Source organism: Pristiophorus japonicus, chromosome 1 (genome assembly GCF_044704955.1).
Source record: "Pristiophorus japonicus isolate sPriJap1 chromosome 1, sPriJap1.hap1, whole genome shotgun sequence".
NCBI classification, from domain to species: domain Eukaryota; kingdom Metazoa; phylum Chordata; class Chondrichthyes; family Pristiophoridae; genus Pristiophorus; species Pristiophorus japonicus.
The window spans coordinates 391,876,547-391,897,781 of NC_091977.1; the positions used below are offsets into that span (position 1 = coordinate 391,876,547).

Here is a 21,235-nt window from a genome sequence, read left to right on the forward strand (position 1 = left end):
GGGTTGGGTACCACCGGATAAGTTGGGAATACAGAATGATTCACAGCTCGTAGGTCATGGACAAAACTCCATTTGTCACTATTGGGCTTCTGCACCGGAAAGATCGGTGTGTTACATGGACTTCTAGTTGGAACGATTATTCCCTGGGCCAGCAGGGACTTAATGACTGGCTCGGTACCTTGTTCTGCGGCTGGGGACAAGGGGTATTGGGGCTTCTTGGGGAGTGGGACGGTTGAATTGATCGCTACCTTATATGGTTGGGCGGTGAGCATCTTTCCTACTTCATTAGCGTGTGTTGACCATAGTTGCTCTGAAATCTTAGCAAGAAGTTCTACTGTGCTTTGTTGTAATGGGAAGCTAGTGGCTGAAAGCATCCTTTCTTCTAAGAAAGCATCGAAGTATATTTTCCCATTCAACTTGACAGAATAGCCTCCCCCCCCTTTCATGTTGCCCCAAAGTTCCATTAAGTGTGTGCCATTCTTCTTGCACTGGGGATCCTTGCATTCTTCCCAAATCCTGGGGTTTATGTGTGCCTGCAACCGCAAGGGTGCAGTGTGGAATGCTCCCTTTAACCCTAAACAAGCTCTGACTGGGAGGATAATTCAACCCCTGCCGCTATGCCTTCAGGTCCGATAAAAATTTGTTCGATCATCAATTGATGTTTCTGGTGCAGGAATGGTTGATAAAAGATTTGTGCTGTAGCGTCTGATCCCGTGTTGTCACAATATGCTGTGCAGTGTAATGTTTCGTACCAATTTCCCAAGGTTTGAGATTTAAGGTAGTCTGTGATTAACCTTGATGCGCACCAATATGAACCAACCAAATAGGATAGGGTTTTGCTTAGTGGGGGGTCCAAATTTTTCCAGGTATACAATATGGGAGTTGTGGGTTGAAGTAGTCGATATGCGCCACTTTTATCTATGGGGACTCGAACCTCCATTCCAGCTGGGGAACAGAGGATCGTGGCACTCATTTTACATAATAGGTCACGTCCACACAGATTCACTGGAACCTCATTAGACAGTAAGAATGAATGACTATCTTCGTAATCTTCTAATTGTACATTGATAGGGTTGGAGAAAAACATTTGCTGCGTGTGTCCAGATAGTCCAATCACTGAGGTTTGATTAGTGGAAGTGGGAATTCCCCTCGTATCCTCCCTTGAAAGGACCGAATAGGTGGCACCAGTATCCACTAGGAATGGGATATCCTTTCCTTGTATTCGTATTTTTACTTCAGGTTCTCCTATGGCATTTAACGAAACGACGGGTAGCTGTTTGTTCGCAGCACTCGGGTCTGGGATTGGGCGTCATTGATCATTATACGGGCAATTTGATTGTTGGCCGAATCGCTTTTGATTCTGTGATCCAAATGGATCTTGAACATAGAAATTAGTCTGAGGTCTAGCATGTACCTGGACTTGGGTCGCATACGGGTTGGGTCCTGGAGGGGGAGGGGGTGCTCTATTACCTGCCTGTTGAGTCCAATCATAATTTAGTTGTTGCTGTTTTGCCCGGCAATTTCTAGCCCAGTGTCCAATCTGACCGCAATTGTAACAGGTATCATATTGTTCCCGCCCTGCACCTCCTCTCCCTCTTCCCCTGAAATTTCCTCCTCTGCCTCGCCCTCTTCCTCTACCCTGGGGAGGGCCATAGGACGGTGTCACCGGGGTGGGTGCTGTTGGAGCTGCTTGTTCCACAAACACGGTGACCTTGCTTTTAGATTCTCTATTTCGCTCTTGTATGTCCTTTAACATAGATACAACCTTGGATAGCGATTCCTGTCGCCATCCGAGACAAGCTAGTTTAAAGGGATCTCTGAGTTCGGGTCGTAGCCCGTTTACCACGGCGCTGATCATAGGAGCTTCTACCTCCTCTATTTTCATGCCTGAACATTGGTTCATGATCTCTCGCACTCTTTCTACATAATCCTCAACATCCTCCTCCTTTCTTTGTGTAGTTTCCATAATTTTGGACCAATTCGTTTTTCTTGGGAACACCGAATGTAAAACATCTTTCCCAGAACCCGTCTCCTGGCTTCGTGCTGGGATCTGCATCTGGAGCCTCTCGATGGGTTTTAAAATTTTTGAATTTTATCTCAAGTTCGGCAAATTTCATGTCCTTTAAACCATGCTTTCAGTAAGATTTGACCATCTAATATACTGGGTTCGTGGCACAAGATGATCACTTTTAACTGGTCTATGGCCTTTTCAATATTGGTTTTAGGGTCTGCCAATCCTTCCACAATTATTCTTAACTCACTTGGTGACCATGGTCGATAAATAGAGACCGGAGCCCCCCCAGAGAGTGGACTGGGAAAAAGTCTTACTGGGTATGCAGATGATGATGGCTCCAGGGCACTGGGCCCTTGTCCATGGGTAAGACTTCGTGTGCCACCTGCAGGGCCATCATGGTATTGATTCCCTTGTGACTGATCTATTTTTCCTGCAGCCGCACCTGCATCGTTGGGAGCGGGTGTTACCCCATTTCCCTGTGCTCCGGCCCGAGGATCGTCTCCTCCTTGTTGGCCTGGAGCGCCCCCCCGGGGGGTGGAACATACGGCGGTGGTTGATGGCTGTAAGGAGTCCAATCCTCGTCCCAGTCCTCATCCTCATCTTTTTCCCAACCCTTAGGGGCACTTGGTGAGTGTGCCTTTGTCTCTTTATCAACCATAACAGATGGATGTTTGCTATGTTGAGGGCGATTCACCTGCTCTACTCGTTCATCCACCTGCTTTCTCCCTCTAATACACTGCTTGCTAACTCTTAGGCTCTTCTCGTGTCGTTCCTCAGCTTCCCTTTTCCAATCTCCAACGCTGACCAATTCACTTTCTTTTTACCTCTTCTACCTGGGTCTCTGTCTATAAGGCATTCTTCTAGACATGTTATTCTCTCTAAATTGAATGAACCATCGGGTGGAAATGGCCTGTTTTCACCCTTAGTCCACTTTACCCATTCTCTTAGGTGGTCAGTTGAAGACTGACCACAATTCTGGAGCATAAAATGGGCTGGGATCCCTTTTGGTGGTGGTTTACTTACTCCAGCCCCCATTCTGGATGATTAAGATTTTCCACAGTTTCTGATCTCACAATCCTTTCGGCCAACCGAGTTCTCTACGCCCACTTCTCCTGGCCGTTACGTGGCCTGAAAAAGCTCTTAATTCGGGCTCAGTCTGGGTGTGTGAGATATGTTGACACGAACCAACCGTAGTTGATCAATCAGTTACTGTTTCTTTTCTTAATCAATCCTTGTTTTTTTTTTCGAATCACAATTTTCCCTAGTGACTCTTCCCGTTTCTCTAATGGCAATGTCGCACAAAGGTATTGCACACAGCAGTATAACAAGGACAACTAGGACAAACAATATTCACGCGAGTACACAAATCATAACCTTTAAACTCTATCTAAACAAATAATCAATTCTCAGTCTGCGTTGTACGCCACTACAGACCGAGTCCTTAACTTATCCTAATAAAACTTATAAAACTTATGGTTCCATTACCCTAACTCTTATCACATAAGAACCTTCGATCGATTGCGCTTCTTTTTTTTTCCCTACTCTTATCACATAAGAACCTTTTCCTAATTAAAAACAATTAACTCTTATCACATAAGAACCTTCGATCGATTAGCGCTTTTTTTTCCTAATCTTATCACATAAGAACCTTCAGGAACCTTTTTCGATCGACTAGCGCTGTTTCTACCTTACCTACTGAAACCTTCCCCGGGCTTTTTCGAGATTTTTCCAGAACCCGTTCTCTTCTGCTTGCAAGCTGAGAAAGAAATGGTTAAAAAAAAAAATAACTTTAGCTTTTAAATGTCGAGTCTTGTAGATTGCAGTACCTCCCCTGTGGACGACAGATTACATATGCGATTCAACAGTGAAGAAACCTTCTTGTGAGCAAAAGGCTCACCTTGTTTTGGCTACTGAAGCCTTTCACTGGAGAGGCACTATGCCTGTATCCGTTTTACTCACAGGACAGAGAGTATGCATCTCGGTGGAACCTCCAAGAAGTAACTGTCGAAATCTCGACCTCCGAAAAAAATGACTCCGACACTTTCAGCTCCGGCAGAAGTTTCTTTGATTTACTTGCTAGCAAGGGGCAGGTCACACTCAGTCAATGGCTAAGTGAACACCTCCGAAATGGTACAGTTTCACGAGACATTTATACAGTAAAACCCAAGTTATGACCTCTCCCTGTGCATTGGCTCTGTCTCGCAGTCAGTGAATACAGATAAAGAGTTCATTACTACATCTTTGTCCTGACATGGTTTCCAGATATTTCCTTTTGTCAGGGTTATTAGTTGGCCAGCCGGCCATTACTCCATGAGAGTGTGGTAATGAGCTATTACCTGTCTTGCATTGTGTCAGGATTGTTCAGTTTCCTAGTCAGTTATCTTTTTGCATCAAATGGATGAGGTCTCTGCAAGAGATAATGGCTGGTGGTTTGGGTACTTCGAAAAGGGTGGGGTGGCATAGAACTGGTGTCGTATAGACAATAGGAGAGCACCATGGGGGGGGAGGGGGTGGGGTACTTATCTCAGCATGACTTGTCTCCTAGCTGTCTGATGGCCATCAGCCATCTCAAACCAGGTTTAGCTGTTTATGCAAGCCGACTGCTTTTATGCAGAAAGTTCTGGAAGGACCAGGACTCCATTTTGTTATATATATATATTGCAAAGGGCACACAAATACCGTGTGGTATCAGCTTAGATAAAAAATACATTTCCACAATGTCCTGAAAACGCTTGCGCCTGATAAAAGCATAGGCGTAAGAGTTTTAAAACACACTTTAAAAAAAAAATACAAAATAAAATTTAAAGAACATGTTTTATTTTTTAAAACTCTGCCCACTGCGTTAAATTTATTTTAAAGCATAATTTTTAAAACTTTTTTAAAAATTGGAAAAATATCTTTTAATAATACATAAATAACTAATTTAAATTAATGTTAAATATGTAGTGTATTTTTTCTATTGAATGTTTTGTGTGCTTGGGGGCGGGGGGGGTTCTCATTCATAATAATGGGAACTCCAACTTACGGAGTTCCCATTATTATGAATGAGAACATACTTTAACTGATTGGCTGCCCAGAGTCATGTGACTGCAGCTCCAGCCCTGTGCACGTCCTGCACGTGCTGCGACATGCAGTCAGTGGAGGCCTTAGGACCAGGAACTCGCGTGGGCACAGCAGCTTCAGGTAAGTTCGCAATTTTTTAAAGTTTTTTATCTATTCGCCCGCAGGAAGCAGCTGACTGGGATTTCTGGGCCAATGTTTTTTTTAATCTGAAAAGATTAATAAATATAGTGCTGTTGTCTATATATCTAGAGATTAGTTAGTTTGTACATACTGGGCCCAAGTTTCCACAAGAAAAAAACGGGCGCCCCTCCGAGCTGGGCGTCCGTTTTTCGCGCCTAAAACGGCGCCTAAAAAAATCCTTGGTATTCTCCACCTACTTACAGGTCCTCTGGCCCTCGGCGCAGCCAGCACGAGCTGTGGGGGGGGCGGAGCCAGGTCCCGGCGCTGAAAACGCAAGTGCAGTAGCTCCAGGCGCCGAACTGTGTGGGAGGGGCCCGAAGCACGCAGCCCCTAGCCCTGGCTGAATGGCCTCACTGGGGCTGCGTGAATAAGGCTCCTCCCACGGCCAGCTCCTGCTCCCCGCCCCCGACAAGACCCGACACCCGCTCCCCTCCCCCGCCGACCAGACCCGACACCCGCTCCCGGACTGGATCCGATCCGACCTGACCTCTCCCACGCCTACCCCCTCTCTCTCTCTCACCCCCCCCCCCCCCGCTCTCTCTCTCTCTCCCTCCCTCCCCCTCTCTCTCTCTCTCCCTCCCTACCCCTCTCTCTCTCTCTCTCCCTCCCTCCCCCTCTCTCTCTCTCCCTCCCTCCCCTCTCTCTCTCTCCTCCCTCCCTCCCTCTCTCTCTCTCTCTCTCCCTCCCTCCCCCTCTCTCTCTCTCCCTCCCTCCCCCTCTCTCTCTCTCCTTCCCTCCCCCTCTCTCTCTCCCTCCCTCTTTCTCTCTCTCTCTCTCCCTCCCTCCCCCCCTCTCTCTCCCTCCCTCCCCCCCTCTCTCTCCCTCCCTCCCCCCCCTCTCTCTCCCTCCCTCCCCCCCCTCTCTCTCCCTCCCTCCCCCCCCTCTCTCTCCCTCCCTCCCCCCCTCTCTCTCCCTCCCTCCCCCCCCTCTCTCTCCCTCCCTCCCCCCCTCTCTCTCCCTCCCTCCCCCCCCTCTCTCTCCCTCCCTCCCCCCCCCCCACTCTCTCTCTCTCTCTCCCTCCCTCTCTCTCTCTCTCTCTCCCCCTCCCGCTCAGCGGCACGAACGGCTGCAGAATTCTCCCTGGCTGAAGCACTTTCACACAGGTAGGAAGATGGTTTATTTAATCTTTTCTTGGCTTATAAATGTTTATTCAGGTTGGATTTATTTGTATAATATTTGTAGAAGTATAAATAAGGATTTATTGTCGAATTTAATGAGTTCCCTTCCCCCCCCCCCTCCCCCCCACCTCGTTCTGGACACCTAATTTGTAACCTGCGCCTGATTTTTTAATGTGTAGAACAGGTTTTTTCAGTTCTACAAAAATCTTCACTGGCTCCATTCTACTTTAGTTTGGAGTACATTTTCACTGTGGAAACTTTCAAATCAGGCGTCAGTGGCCGGACACGCCCCCTTTTGAAGAAAAAATTCTGTTCTAAACTAGAACTGTTCTACCTGACTAGAACTGCAGAAAAAAAAATGTGGAGAATTGCGATTTCTAAAATAGTCCGTTCTCCACCAATTGCTCCTAAAAATCAGGCGCGAATCATGTGGAAACTTGGGCCCACTGTATCTAATTCCTTGAGTGTTTTCAGATTTGTAAATGGTCTACATTTTCTTAACTAGGACTATGATATCTTCTAAGATTGTAAATAAATTAAACCATTGCTGTTTATTAATGTGCCTGTTTGAATTTTATAAGGCGATGTTCAAATTAGCAAACTTTCACACAGACCACCTCAAAAAGAGACAATCGGAAAAGGTGAAAAGCAGTACACATATCTAAAGGATGGAGATGTGTTGAAGACTGAGGGAGCCACACTGAGGTATTGGACATAATGTTGCCTTTTTAATGAGCAAGTTTTTGATTCTTGTTATATCTGTAAATGTATGCCTATTACATCTGATAGAAATCAAGGAATTATTTGAGTCTGAATTAACTGCATACAGTAATATATAAATCATTGCAAAATGCAGTAATTAAAAGGATGAAGTTGAAAGAGACGTAGGAATCGCAATAGACTCAACACTTTACAGGGCCTGGGGAAAATTGGCGGTATGGGCCTTGAAATAGGGTCAGTATCCTTATCGCCCCATTAAACTTGGCAATCGGCCATATGCTACTTTCACATGGGTTTGCTGTTGGCCATCTGAATTGCCTGCCTGAAATAAGCAGTAGGCCTCTTTCCCATGCAAATCAGGGCCCTAATGACATAGTTAGAACTCTGATTGTAATTGTAAGGAAAACATGGGTAGAGCTTGCAAGACCAACCTTCCGCCCATGTGTACTGCGTTCTGATCAGGAATTGGCTGGAAATTAAAAAAAAACATTTAATGGAGCTGGAAGTGCTACTTCTGACTCCACTTAAAGGTGAGGTGAAAGTGACTGCCTTGACATCAAGGCAGCATTTGACCGAGTGCCACCAAGGGACCCTAAGAAAATTGAATCAATGGGGATCGGGGAAAAACTCTTCATTGGCTGAAATTATATCTAACACAAAGGAAGATAGTTGTGGTTATTGGAGTCCAATCATCTTGCTCTCAGGACATTGCTGGAGAAGTTCCTCAGGACAGTGTCCTAGGCCCAACCATCTTCAGCTTCTTCATCAATGGCCTTCCCTCCATCATATGGTCAGAAGTGAGGATGTTCTCTGATGGTTGCACAGTGTTCAGTTCCATTCGCAATTCCTCAGATAATAAAGTAGTTTGTGCCCACATGCAGCAAAACCTGGACAACATTTAGGCTTAGTATCAAGTAACATTCACACCACACAAGTGCCAGGCAATGACAATCTCTAACAAGAGAGAATCAAACACCTGCCCTTGACATTACCATCGTTTAATCCCCCGCCATCAAAATCCTGGGGTGGGGGGGGGCGTCACCATTGACCAGAAAGTTAACTGGACCAGCAACATAAATATAGTGGCCAGAAGAGCAGGTCAGAGGCTGGGTATTCTGCAGCGAGTGAATCACCACCTGACTCCCCAAAGCCTTTCCACCATCTACAAGTCAGGAGTGTGATGGAATTCTCTCCATTTGCCTAGATGAGTGCAGCTCCAACAACACTTGAAGCTCAACATCATCCAGGACAAAGCAGCCCATCCACCACCTTAACACTCCCTCCATCACCGTCGTACCGTGGCTGCTGTGTGTACTATCTACAAGATGCAATGCAGCAACTCACCAAGACTTGTTCGACAGCATCTCCCAAATCTAGTATCTCTACTATCTTGAAGGTCAAGGGCAGCAGGCGCATTGGAACACTACCCCTCCAAGTCACACACCATCCTGACTTAGAAATATACCACTTTTCCTCCATCGTCGCTGAGTTAAAATCCTGGAACTCCCTCCCTAACAGCACTGCAGTGGTTCAAGAAGCCGGCTTATTGCCACCTTCTCGAGGGCAATTACGGATGGGCAATATCCACATCCCCTGAATGATTTTTTAAAATGTAGGTCACTGCCTGACCGGTCTCGCCCCGCCTTCGCATCGTATCCATCCCCTCTGAGCACCTACTTGCGGGCCTCTGCCGGCATTCTAGTTGGCTGACATTCCTGAGGATGCAGAGCGCAAGATACATCGGGAAGACATATGAAGAAAGACTGGATCGACTAGGCTTATATTCACTGGAATTTAGAAGAATGAGAGGGGATCTCAAAGAAACATATAAAATTCTGATGGGATTGGACAGGTTAGATGCAGGAAGAATGTTCCCGATGTTGGGGAAGTCCAGAACCAGGGGTCACAGTCTAAGGATAAGGGATAAGCCATTTAGGACCGAGATGAGGAGAAACTTCTTCACTCAGAAAATTGTGAATCTGGAATCTCTACTACAGAAAGTTGTTGAGGCCAGTTCATTAGATATATTCAAAAGGGAGTTAGATGTGGCCCTTGCGGCTAAAGGGATCAAGGGGTATGGAGAGAAAGCAGCAATGGGGTACTGAAGTCGCATGTTCAGCCATGATCATATTGAATGGTGGTGCAGGCTCAAAGGGCCGAATGGCCTACTCCTGCACCTATTTTCTATGTAGGACGCTTGTTTGCAGTCTGCCAAATTCAAATGAGGCTCGGGCCTCAAAATCGCAGCCGTCTCTTTCCTGCCAAACGAGTGGCCAGCCAATGCACTCCACCGTCTGGCCACTCAAAAGTAAAAATTTACGAGGATGTTGCCAGAATTGGAGAATTTTCACTGAGGAAAGCTTGGATAGGCTAGGATTGTTTTCTTTGGAACAGAGGAGGCTGTGGGGAGACTTGATTGAGGTGTATAACATTATAAGGGGCCTCGATAGAGTGGATAGGAAGGACCTATTTCTCCCGAGCAGAATAACCAAGGACATAGATATAAAGTAATTGGTAGAAGGATGAGAGGGGAGTTGAGGAGAACTTTTTTCACCTAGAGGTTGATGAGGGATTGGAACTCATTGCCTGAAAGGATCATAGAGGCAGAAACCCTCATTGCATTTAAAAGTACTTAGATATGCACTTGAGTTGCTGTAACCTACAAGAGTATAGACCAAGAGGTGGAAAATGGGATTAGGCTGGAAAACTCATTTTTTTGGCCGGCATGGACACCATGGGTCGAATGGTCATCTCCTGTGCCATAAACGTCTATTATTCTATGGCCCCATCATGTCTAACCAATGCAGAACAGCAGTCATCAAAGCAGTAGAATAATATGTCCTGATTAACCCTTGCCACTGGATAAAGGCCTAGCTCTGTCAAGCCCATGTGGTGGCTGGTGTGCAACGGTCACCACACGTTTAAAAAAAAAAAAATTCCCGCACAGGCACCTTCTACCCCCTCATTTGGAGTTCAGGACTGGAACATCGGGTCCTTCATTGAAACACCTGAGAACTCATGGAAGCAAGTCATCCTCGTTCGACGGACCGCCTATGATGAGAATAATACAGTTACAGGAAGTCATGATTAAACTACATTGTTGGTCAGACTTCATCTTGTGTACGGTATCCAGTTCTGGTTGTGAATACATAAGGGAATACATACATTCAAGCATTAGCAGAAGTATAGGGAACTACAAAGCTGAACCCGAGTATCAAAGGTTTGAGTTATGAGGAATGACGGGAAGGGAAATGCCTGAGCTGTGATTTTATAGAGTATATTTAACGTAATAAAATTATTGCTTCAAATTTTTAATAGTGCAAGGGGACACAGATTCAAACTATCAGAAAGCAAATATATGATATCAGGAAATACACAAAGAGTGACCATTACATGAATGATAAGGTAGTGGACATGAAAATCCTGAGATCGTTATAATAAACAATTGGACCATGCAGTGGAGGACTTTATGATCATTTTGGATTGATGAACTAAGATGGACTGAATGGCCATCCTCATTTGTAATTATCTTGTGAAATTGGTAAAACAATTTTATACCCTGCTGTTTAATCTGATTTAATAGTTCCACATCATGCGTGAAATTTGATACTTCAAATGTGATCAACTTCTACATATACAGATATCTGTGATAATGGAACTTTTTGTTCTTTTGGAATTTGATATAGTTGTACACTATGTCATAGAAACATAGAAAATAGGTGCAGGAGCAGGTCATTCGAGCCTGATTCAATATGATCATGCAACTTCAGTATCCCACTCTACCTTCTCTCCATACCCCCTGATCCCTTTAACTCCCTTTTGAATATATCCAACGAACTGGACTCAACAACTTTCTGTGGTAGAGAATTCCACAGGTTCACAATTCTCTGGGTGAAGAAGTTTCTCCTCATCTCGGTCCTAGATGGCTTACCCCTTATCCTTAGACTGTGACCCTTGGTTCTGGTCTTCCCCAACATCAGGAACATTCTTCCTGCATCTAACCTGTCCAATCCTGTCAGAATATTATATGCTTCTATGAAATCCTTTCTCATTCTTCTAAATTCCAGTGAATATAAGCCTAGTCAATCCAGTCTTTCTTCATATGTCAGTCCTGCCATCCCGGGAATCAGTCTGGTGAACCTTCGCTACACTCCCTCAATAGCAAGAATGTCCTTCCTCAAATTAGGAGACCAAAACGGTACACAATACTCAAGGTATGGTCGCGCCAAGACCCTGTACAACTACAATAAGACCTCCCTGCTCCTATACTCAAATCCTCTTGCTATGAAGGCCAACATGCCATTTGCTTTCTTTACTGCCTGCTGTGCCTGTATGCCTACCTTCAATGACTGATGTATCATGACACCCAGGTCTCGTTGCACCTCCCCTTTTACTAATCTGTCACCATTCAGATAATCTGCCTTCCTGTTTTTGCCATCCAAGTGGATAACCTCACACTTATCCACATTATACTGCATCTGCCATGCATTTGCCCGCTCACCAAACCTGTCCAAGTCACCCTGCAGCCTCTTGGCATCCTCCTCACAGCTCACACTGCCACCCAGCTTAGTGTCATCTGCAAACTTGGAGATATTATATTCAATTCCTTTGTCTAAATCATTAATATATATTGTAAATAGCTGGGGTTCCAGCATTGAACCTTGCGGTACCCCACTAGTCACTGCCTGCCATTCTGAAAAGGACCTGTTTTTTTCCCACTCTTTGCTTCCTGTCTGCCAACCAGTTCACTATCCAAGTCAATACATTACCCCCAATACCATGTGCTTTAATTTTGCACACCAATCTCTTGTGTGGGACCTTGTCAAAAGCCTTTTGAAAGTCCAAATAGACCACATCCACTGGTTCTCCCTTGTCCACACTACTAGTTACATCCTCAAAAAATTCTAGAAGATTTGTCAAGCCTGATTTCCCTTTCATAAATCCATGCTGACTTGGACCGATCCTGTCACTGCTTTCCAAATGCGCTGCTATTACATCTTTAATAATTGATTCTAGCATTTTCCCCACTACCGATGTCAGGTTAACTGGTCTATAATTCCCTGTTTTCTCTCTCCCTCCATTTTTAAAAAGTGGTGTTACATTAGCCACCCTCCAATCCATAGGAACTGATCCAGAGTCCATGGAATGTTGGAAAATGACCGCCAATGCATCTACTATTTCTAGGGCCACTTCCTTAAGTACTCTGGGATGCAGACTATCAGGCCCTGGGGATTTATCGGCCTTCAATCCCATCAATTTCCCTAACACCATTTTCTGACTGATAAGGATTTCCCTCAGTTCCCTCAGTATCTTCTTCTCACTAGACCCTCGGTCCCCTAGTATTTTCGGGAGGAATGAAGACAGAACCAAAGTATTTGTTCAATTGGTCTTCAATTTCCTTGTTCCCCATTATGAATTCCTGATTCTGACCTACATTAGTCTTCACTAATTTTTTTCTCTTCACATATCTGTAGAAGCATTTGCAGTCAGTTTTTATGTTCCTTTGCAAGCTTAATCTCATACTCTATTTTCCCCCTCCTAATTAAACCCTTAGTCCTCCTCTGCTGAGTTCGAATTGAAAATTGCTGCATTTCTGGCACATAAGAAAGAAACCTCCTAAGCTGACTAATTTCTCCTGGGGAGCCAAATTAGTGACCAGATAGCAGGATATTGTGATTTGAGAGATTACAATAGCTTATGAGTCAATATGGATAAGTGCAAGAGAGAGCTATGCTGTATTAAGTGACATGGTATTTTAATGGGGATGTCAGACTTTCCTTTCCTTGCTGGATAATGTATGATGATACAGTCCACCTGTTGGTGACCTGTCGTCACCATAAGACAGGAATAGGCCATTCAGCCCCTCGAGCCTATTTTGCCATTCAATTAAGTCATAGCTGATCTGTATCTTAACTCTGTTTACCCGCCTCGGTTCCACATCCCTTAATACCCTTGCCTAAAAAAATCTTGGGATCTAGGATACAGATTCACAAATCATTAAAGTAGCAATGCAGGATACCAAAGCCATAAAAAATGCAAACAAAACAACATTTCTAGAGGAATAGAATTCAAAAGCTGAGAAGTACTTTGCACTTACAAAAAGGATAAAAGCACTGGAGAACGTGTTTTTAAAAAAACATACAAGGCTGATACCAGAACTGAGAGGGTACAACCATCAGGAAAGACTGAACAGACTGGGGCTTTTTTCTCCAGAAAAGATGACCTGATAGTGGTTTTTAAAATTATGAACAAGTTCGAAAGAGTAGATGTAGAAAAGATGTTCCCACTTAGTCCAAAACTAAGAGCCATAGATATAAGATAATTACTGTTAAATCCAAAAAAGAATCAGTAGATACTTAGAGTGGTGAGAGCATGGAACTCACTCCCAACAAGGAGTAGTTAAGACGAATAGCATAGATACATTTAAGGGGAAGCTAGATAAATACTTGAGGGAGAAAGGAATTGAAGGATATGTTGATAGTAAGGTGGGAGGAGGCTCATGTGGAGCATAAACATCAGCCTAGACCTGTTGGGCCAAATGGCTTGTTTCTATGCTGTAAATTCTATGTAATAATTCTGATGAATCTGCACTGCACCCCTGTCAAAGCCAATCTATCGTTTGAGGTGCCATGCCCAGAAGAGAATGCAGTATTCTAGATGCAATCTAACCAGAGCTTTATCCAACTGTAGCATAACTTTTACCCCTTTGTATTCTAGCCCCCTAGAGCTACGGTTAACATTCAATTATCCTTTTTTGATTATTTTTTGAACCTGTCTGCTAGTTTTTAATTATTTCTGTACATGGATCTGTAATCTTTGCTCCCCCACAGTTCCTAGTTACTCACCGTTTAGAAAATACTATGATTTATCTTTCTTGGGTCCAAAGTGGATGAACTCTGATATCCCCACACTGAACTCCATTTGCCAGTTTTGCCCACTCATTTAATCCCATCAATGTCCCTTTGCAAGTTTCTGCTCCCAACTACTTTCTGTGCCACCAAACAGTGTCATCAGCAAACTTGGATATATAGCGCTCTCTTCCGTCATCTAAGTCATTGATAAATATAGTGAAAAACTGAGGCCCCAGTATAGATCTGGGGGTGGAGGGCATCACATCCTGCCAATTGATGTACATATCTATTATCTCTACACTCTACCTTGTATCCACTTCCCTACTCATGTCAATAGGTTGCCAACTCTATGCACTTTCATTTTTGCTAACCGTCTCTTGTGTAAAACCTTATCGAATGCCTTCTGGAAGTCCATGTAAATAGCCTCCATAGGTACTCGCTTATCTACCATGTTTGTGACTTCCTCAAAAAAATTAAACTAGGTTAGTTAGACATGACTTACCCATACAAATCCATGCTGGCTGTCTGATCAGTTTGCATTTGTCCAAGTGCTCAATCACTCTGTCCCTAATGACTGATTAAAGTAACTTCCCCACAACAGATGTTAGATTAAAAGGTCTATAATTTCCTGGTTTCTTTCTCCCACCCTTTTTAAATAATGGAGTGACGTTTGTAATTTTTCAATACAGGGGAGAATTCCTGAATCAGAGCTTTGGAAGATCATGACTAAAGCATCTCCAATTTCCTCACTTACTTCTTTTAATACCCTGGGGTGGATGCTATCAGATCCTGAAGATTTGTTTATCTTTAGTCACATTATGTTCTCCAATAGCATTTTTTAAACTTGTATTAAATCTAGTAAGTTCCTCCCTATGATTTATTTTTGGTTTTCCTCGTATCTCTGGTACTTTCTCTTCTTCCTCCATTGTGAAGGCGGATACAAAATAATCGTTTAACAAATCTGCCATTTCCTTATTTTCAATTACAATTTCACCTGCATCTGTCTTTAAGGGGCCTACATTACCCTAAACCACTCTCTTTAAATATGCTTGTAAAGACTTTAATGTTCTTGATATTTCTCGCAAGTTTTTTCTTGTATTTCCTTTTTGTATCCTTTCTTTGTATCCCTTTACTGTTCTACATATCTCTCCCAGTCTGTGGGATCTCCACTATTCTTTACATTTGTGTAAGCCCTTTTAGTTTTATACTATCTCTCTCCTCTTTTGTTGATCAAGATGTTTAATTACACAAGTAGAGCTCTTGCCCTTTAGGTCTTGTATTCAGGTCATTGATATATTTTCACTTTACATTACAGGTACATACAGAAATTATTTTTGTTAAGCTTAGAAGTCAGGAAGTAGGAATAAAAGTAAGGTGTTGATTAAGGTACTGTAGCATATTATGATATTGATATCTGCTCAAAATGGAGGGTGAAAATTCATTGCTACAGCAGTTATTATAACTAACTAATAGCATTGTGGTTGCTGGGAGTAGTGCCATTTAATACGATTTTCTTTTGTAAATGGATGAAGCAAATATTGAATCAAGAAATTATATAGTTTTGAAAATTATAGCTGATGGGTGCTATCTCATGGGTTGAACAATTTAGCGAAGAGTATAAATTTAAATTCACAATAGCCTGAGAAAGAAAGAATTAACCTGTATTTATATAGCGCCTTTCACAGCCTCGGGAACGTCCCAAAGCAGTTTACTGCCAATGAATAACTTTCGACGTGTAGTCACTGTTATGTGGGGGAAAGTGGTGGCCAATTTGCACACAGCAAAGTCCTATAAACAATCATCATCGTAGGCAGTCCCTCGGAATCGAGGAAGACTTGCTTCCACGCTTAAAATAAGCCCTTTGGTGGCTGAACCAAATACGAGAGCCACAGACTCTGTCACAGGTGAGACAGAGGGAAGGGGTGGGTGGGACTGGATTGCCACACGCTCTTTCCGCTGCCTGTGCTTGATTTCTGCATGCTCTCGGCGATGAGACTCGAGGTGCTCAGCGCCCTCCTGGATGCACTTCCTCCACTTGGGGCGGTCTTTGGTTAGGGACTCCCAGGTGTCAGTGGGGATGTCGCACTTTATCAGGGAGACTTTGAGGGTGTCCTTGTAACGTTCCGCTGCCCATCTTTGGCTCTTTTACCGTGAAGGAGTTCCGAGTAGAGCACTTGCTTTGGGAGTCTCGTGTCTGGCATACAAACTATGTGGCCTGCCCAGCGGAGCAGATCAAGTGTGGTCAGTGATTCAATGCTGAGGATATTGGCCTGGACGAGGACGCTCATGTTGGTGCGCCTGTTCTCCCAGGGGATTTGTATGATCGTTGGTATTTCTCCAGCCACTTGAGGTATCTATTGTACATGGTCCATGTCTCTGAGCCATACAGGAGGGTGGGTATTACTACAGCCCTGTAGAGCATGAGCTTGGTAGCAGTTTTGAGGGTCTGGTCTTCAAACACACTTTTTCTCAGGCGGCCGAAGGCTGCACTGGCGCACTGGAGGCAGTGTTGGATCTCGTCATCAATGCCTGCTCCTGTTGATAGAAGGCTCCTGAGATATGGCAAGTGGTCTATGTTGTCCACGGCCGCGCCATGGATCTTGATGGCTGGAGGGTAGTGCTGTGCGACGAGGATAGGCTGGTGGACTTCCATTGTCTTATGGATGTTTAGCGTAAGGTCCATGCTTTCGTACGCCTCTGTGAATAAGTCACCTATGTCCTGGAGTTCAGCTTCTCTGTGTGCGCAGACGCAGGCGTCGCCCACGTACTGTAGCTTGACGACAGAGGTTGGGGTAGTCTTGGACCTGGCAGGAGACGGCAACGGTTGAACAGGTTCCCACTGGTTCTGTAGTTTAGTTCCACTCCAGTGGGGACCTTATTGACTGTGAGGTGGAGCATGGCGGCGAGGAAGATTCAGAAGAGGCTTGGGGTGATGAGACAGCCCTGTTTGACCCCGGTCCGGGCATGGATTGGGTCTGTGATGGACCCATTGGTAAGGATCCTTAAGAAAGGAGACAGACAAAAAGCAGGAAACTATAGACCAGTTAGCCTAACATCTGTGGTTGGAAAATGTTGGAGTTCATTATTAAAGAAGCAGTAGCAGGACATTTGGAAAAGCAAAATTCGGTCAGGCAGAGTCAGCATGGATTTATGAAGGGGCAGTCATGTTTGGCAAATTTGCTGGAATTCTTTGAGGATGCAACGAACCGGGTGGATAAAGGGGAACTAGTGGGCGTAGTGTATTTGGACTTCCAGAAGGCATTTAACAAGATGCCACATAAAAGGTTACTGCACAAGATAAAAGTTCACGGGGTTGGGGGTAATATATTAGAATATATTAGCATGGATAGAGGATTGTTTTCTGTTCGTCAGCCAGAGAGTCGGGATAAATGGTTCACTCTCGGGTTGGCAATCAGTAACGAGTGGGGTGCCGCAGGGATCAGTGCTGGGACCCCAACTATTTACAATCTTATATTAATGACTTGGAAGAAAGGACCAAGTGTAACATAGCCAAGTTTGCTGATGAAACAAAGATGGGAGAATGTGTGAGGACACACAAAATCTGCAAAAGGACATAGATAGGCTAAGTGAGTGGGCAAAAATTTGGCAGAAGGAGTATAATGTTGGAAAGTGTGAGGTCATGCACTTTGGCAGAAAAAAAATCAAAGAGCACGTTATTATTTAAATGGAGAAAGATTGCAAAGTGCTGCAGTACAGTGGAACCTGGGGGTACTTGTGCATGAAACTCAAAAAGTTAGTATGCAGATACAGCAAATGATCAGGAAAGCCAATGGAATCTTGGCCTTTAATGCAAAGGGGATCGAGTATAAAAGCAGGGAAGTCTTGCTACAGTTGTACAGGGTATTGGTAAGGCCACATCTAGAATACTGCGTGCAGTTTTGCTTTCCATATTTATGAAAGGATATACTTGCTTTTGGTGGCAGTTCAGAGAAGGTTCACAAGGCTGATTCTGGCGATGAGGGGTTTGACTTATGAGGAAAGGTTGAGTAGGTTGGGCCTCTACTCATTGGAATTCAGAAGAATGAGAGGTGATCTTATCAAAACGTATAAGATTATGAGGGGGCTTGACAAGGTGGATGCAGAGGGGATATCTCCACTGATAGGGGAGACTAGAACGAGAGCACATAATCTTAGAATAAGGGGCTGCCCATTTAAAACTGAGATGAGAAATTTCTTCTGATGGTTGTGGATCTGTGGAATTCGCTGCCTGAGAGAGCTGTGGAAGCTTGGACATTGAATAAATTTAAGACAGAATAGACAGTTTCTTAAACGATAAGGGAATAAGGGGTTATGGAGAGCGGGCAGGGAAGTGGATCTGAGTCCATGATCATGTTGAATGGCGGAGCAGGCTCGAGGGGCCGTATGGCCTACTCCTGTTCCTATTTTTTATGTTCGTACGATCACGGCCTGCATGTCGTCGTGGAGCAGGTGGAGGATGGTGACGAACTTTTGGGGGCATCCAAAACAGAGGAGGACGCTCCATAGACCCTCGTGGTTGACAGTATCAAAGTCCTTTGTAAGGTTGAAGAAGGCATGTATAAGGGCTGGCGCTGTTCCCTGCATTTTTCCTGTAGCTGTCGCGCTGCAAAAATCATGTCCGTTGTGCCCCGTTGGGGATGAAATCCGCATTGTGACTCCTGGAGGAGCTCCTCAGCCACAGGAAGAAGACGGTTGAGGAGGACTCTAGCGACGACTTTCCCAGTGGCTGATAGCAGGGAGATTCCTCTGTAGTTGCCGCAGTCGGACTTGTCCCCTTTTTTAAAGATGGTTATGATCACTGCATCTCTGAGATCTCCCAGCATGCTGTCCCCAACCTCACTTACAACTATTTGGTGGTCTGTACACAACTCCCACTAGCATTTTCTGCCCTTTGCTATTTTGCAGCTCCACCCATACAGATTCCACATCATCCAAGCTAATGTCCTTTCTTACTATTGCATTAATTTCCTCTTTAACCAGCAATGCTACCCCACCTCCTTTTCCTTTCTGTCTATCCTTCCTGAATGTTGAATACCCCTGGATGTTGAGTTCCCAGCCTTGGTCACCCTGGAGCCATGTCTCTGTGATGCCAATTATATCATAATCATTAATTGCTGCCTGTGCAGTTAATTCGTCCACCTTATTACGAATACTCCTCGCATTGAGGCACAAAGCCTTCAGGCTTGTCTTTTTAACACACTTTGCCCTTTTGGAATTTTGCTGTAATGTGGCCCTTTTTGATTTTTGTCTTGGGTTTCTCTGCCCTCCACTTACTTTTCTTCTTTCTATCTTTTGCTTCTGCCCCCATTCTACTTCCCTCTGCCTCCCCGCATGGGTTCCCATCTCCCTACCATATTAGTTTTAACTCCTCCCCAACAGCACTAGCAAACGCTCCCCCTAGGACATTGGTTCCGGTCCTGCCCAGATGCAGACCGTCCGGTTTGTACTGGTCCCACCTCCCCCAGAACCGGTTCCAATGTCCCAGGAATTTGAATCCCTCCCTTCTGCACCACTCCTCAAGCTACATATTCATCTGAGCTATCCTGCGATTCCTACTCTGACTAGCACGTGGCACTGGTAGCAATCCTGAGATTACTATCTTTTGAGGTCCTACTTTTTAATTTAACTCCTAGCTCCCTAAATTCATCTTGTAGGACCTCATCCCGTTTTTTACCTATATTGTTAGGCACCTATATGCACCACGACAACTGGCTGTTCACCCTCCGCTCCAAAATGCCCTGCAACCACTCCGAGACATCCTTGACCCTTGCACCAGGGAGGCAACATACCATCCTGGAGTCTCGTTTACGGCCGCAGAAGCGTGCGTCTCTTCCCCTTACAATAGAATCCCCTACCACTATAGCTCTCCCACTCTTTTTCCTGCCCTCCTGTGCAGCAGAGCCACCCACGGTGCCATTGACTTGGCTGCTGCTGCCTTCCCCTGATGAGTCATCCCCCCCCCAAACAATACCCAAAACGGTGTATCTGTTTTGGAGGGGGATGACCGCAGGGGACTTCTACACTACCTTCCACTGCTCTTCCTATTGGTCATCCATTCCCTATCTGTCTGTGTCACCTTTGCCTACGGTCTGACCAACTCACTAAACATGCTATTCACGATATCTTCAGCATCGTGGATGCTCCAGAGTGAATCCACCCGCAGCTCCAGTGCCACAATGCGGTCTGTCAGGAGCTGCAGCAGGACATACTTCCCGCACATGTAGGAGTTCCCACATCGTACAGGAGGAGCATACCACGTGTCCGAGCTTTTCTGCCATGACTTAACTCCGAGATTAACTTAATTTGGCAACAACAATGATAAAGGTTACCTAACGATAAAAAAAGAAAAGAGAAACTACTCACCAATCACTTACCCCCTTGGCTGTGATGTCACCTTTCGATTTCTTTCTGCTTCTTTGTTTACCTTCTGCCCCTGCTGCAACTGCACCGACTGTCTCATGAACTCCTGCTGGGTCTTTTTATAGGCCTCCGACGCTGCCCTGGACTCCCGCCTCTCCGACTCTGACGTGGAGAGAGAACTGATTGGCAGACAGGAAGCAGAGTGTCGGGATAAACGGGTCCTTTTCAGAATGGCAGGCAGTGACTAGTGGGGTGCCGCAGGGCTCAGTGCTGGGACCCCAGCTATTTACAATATACATCTATGATTTAGATGAAGGAATTAAGTGTAATATCTCCAAGTTTGCAGATGACACTAAGCTGGGTGGTGTGAGCTGTGAGGAGTATGCTAAGAGGCTGCAGGGTGACTTGGACAGGTTAGGTGAGTGGGCAAATGCATGCAGTATAATGTGGATAAATGTGAGGTTATCCACTTTGGTGGCAAAAACACGAAGGCAGAATATTATCTGAATGGCGCAGATTAGGAAAAAGGGAGGTGCAACAAGACCTGGGTGTCATGGTACATCAGTCATTGAAAGTTGCCATGCAGGTACAGCAGACGGTGAAGAAGGCAAATGGCATGTTGGCCTTCATAGCTAGGGGATTTGAGTATTGGAGCAGGGAGGTCTTACTGCAGTTGTACAGGGCCTTGGTGAGGCCTCACCTGGAATATAGTGTTCAGTTTTGGTCTCCAAATCTGAGGAAGGACGTTCTTGCTATTGAGGGAGTGCAGCGAAGGTTCACCAGACTGATTCCCGGGATGGCAGGATTGACATATGAGGAGAGACTGGATCAACTGGGCCTTTATTCACTGGAGTTTAGAAGGATGAGAGGGGATCTCATAGAAACATATAAAATTCTGATGGGACTGGACAGGTTAGATGCAGGAAGAA

General features: G+C 44.9%; 1 protein-coding gene across 1 annotated transcript in view; it reads left to right on the top strand.

Annotated features, from left to right (window-relative positions):
* The window catches only part of lactb2 (lactamase, beta 2), a 64,433-nt gene that overhangs the window by 13,694 nt on the left and 29,504 nt on the right, over window positions 1-21,235 (top strand). The window contains exon 3 of the mRNA XM_070891253.1: window positions 6,957-7,080. Coding sequence (XP_070747354.1) covers window positions 6,957-7,080 — 124 coding nt within the window. The remainder of the gene's footprint in view (window positions 1-6,956; window positions 7,081-21,235) is intronic.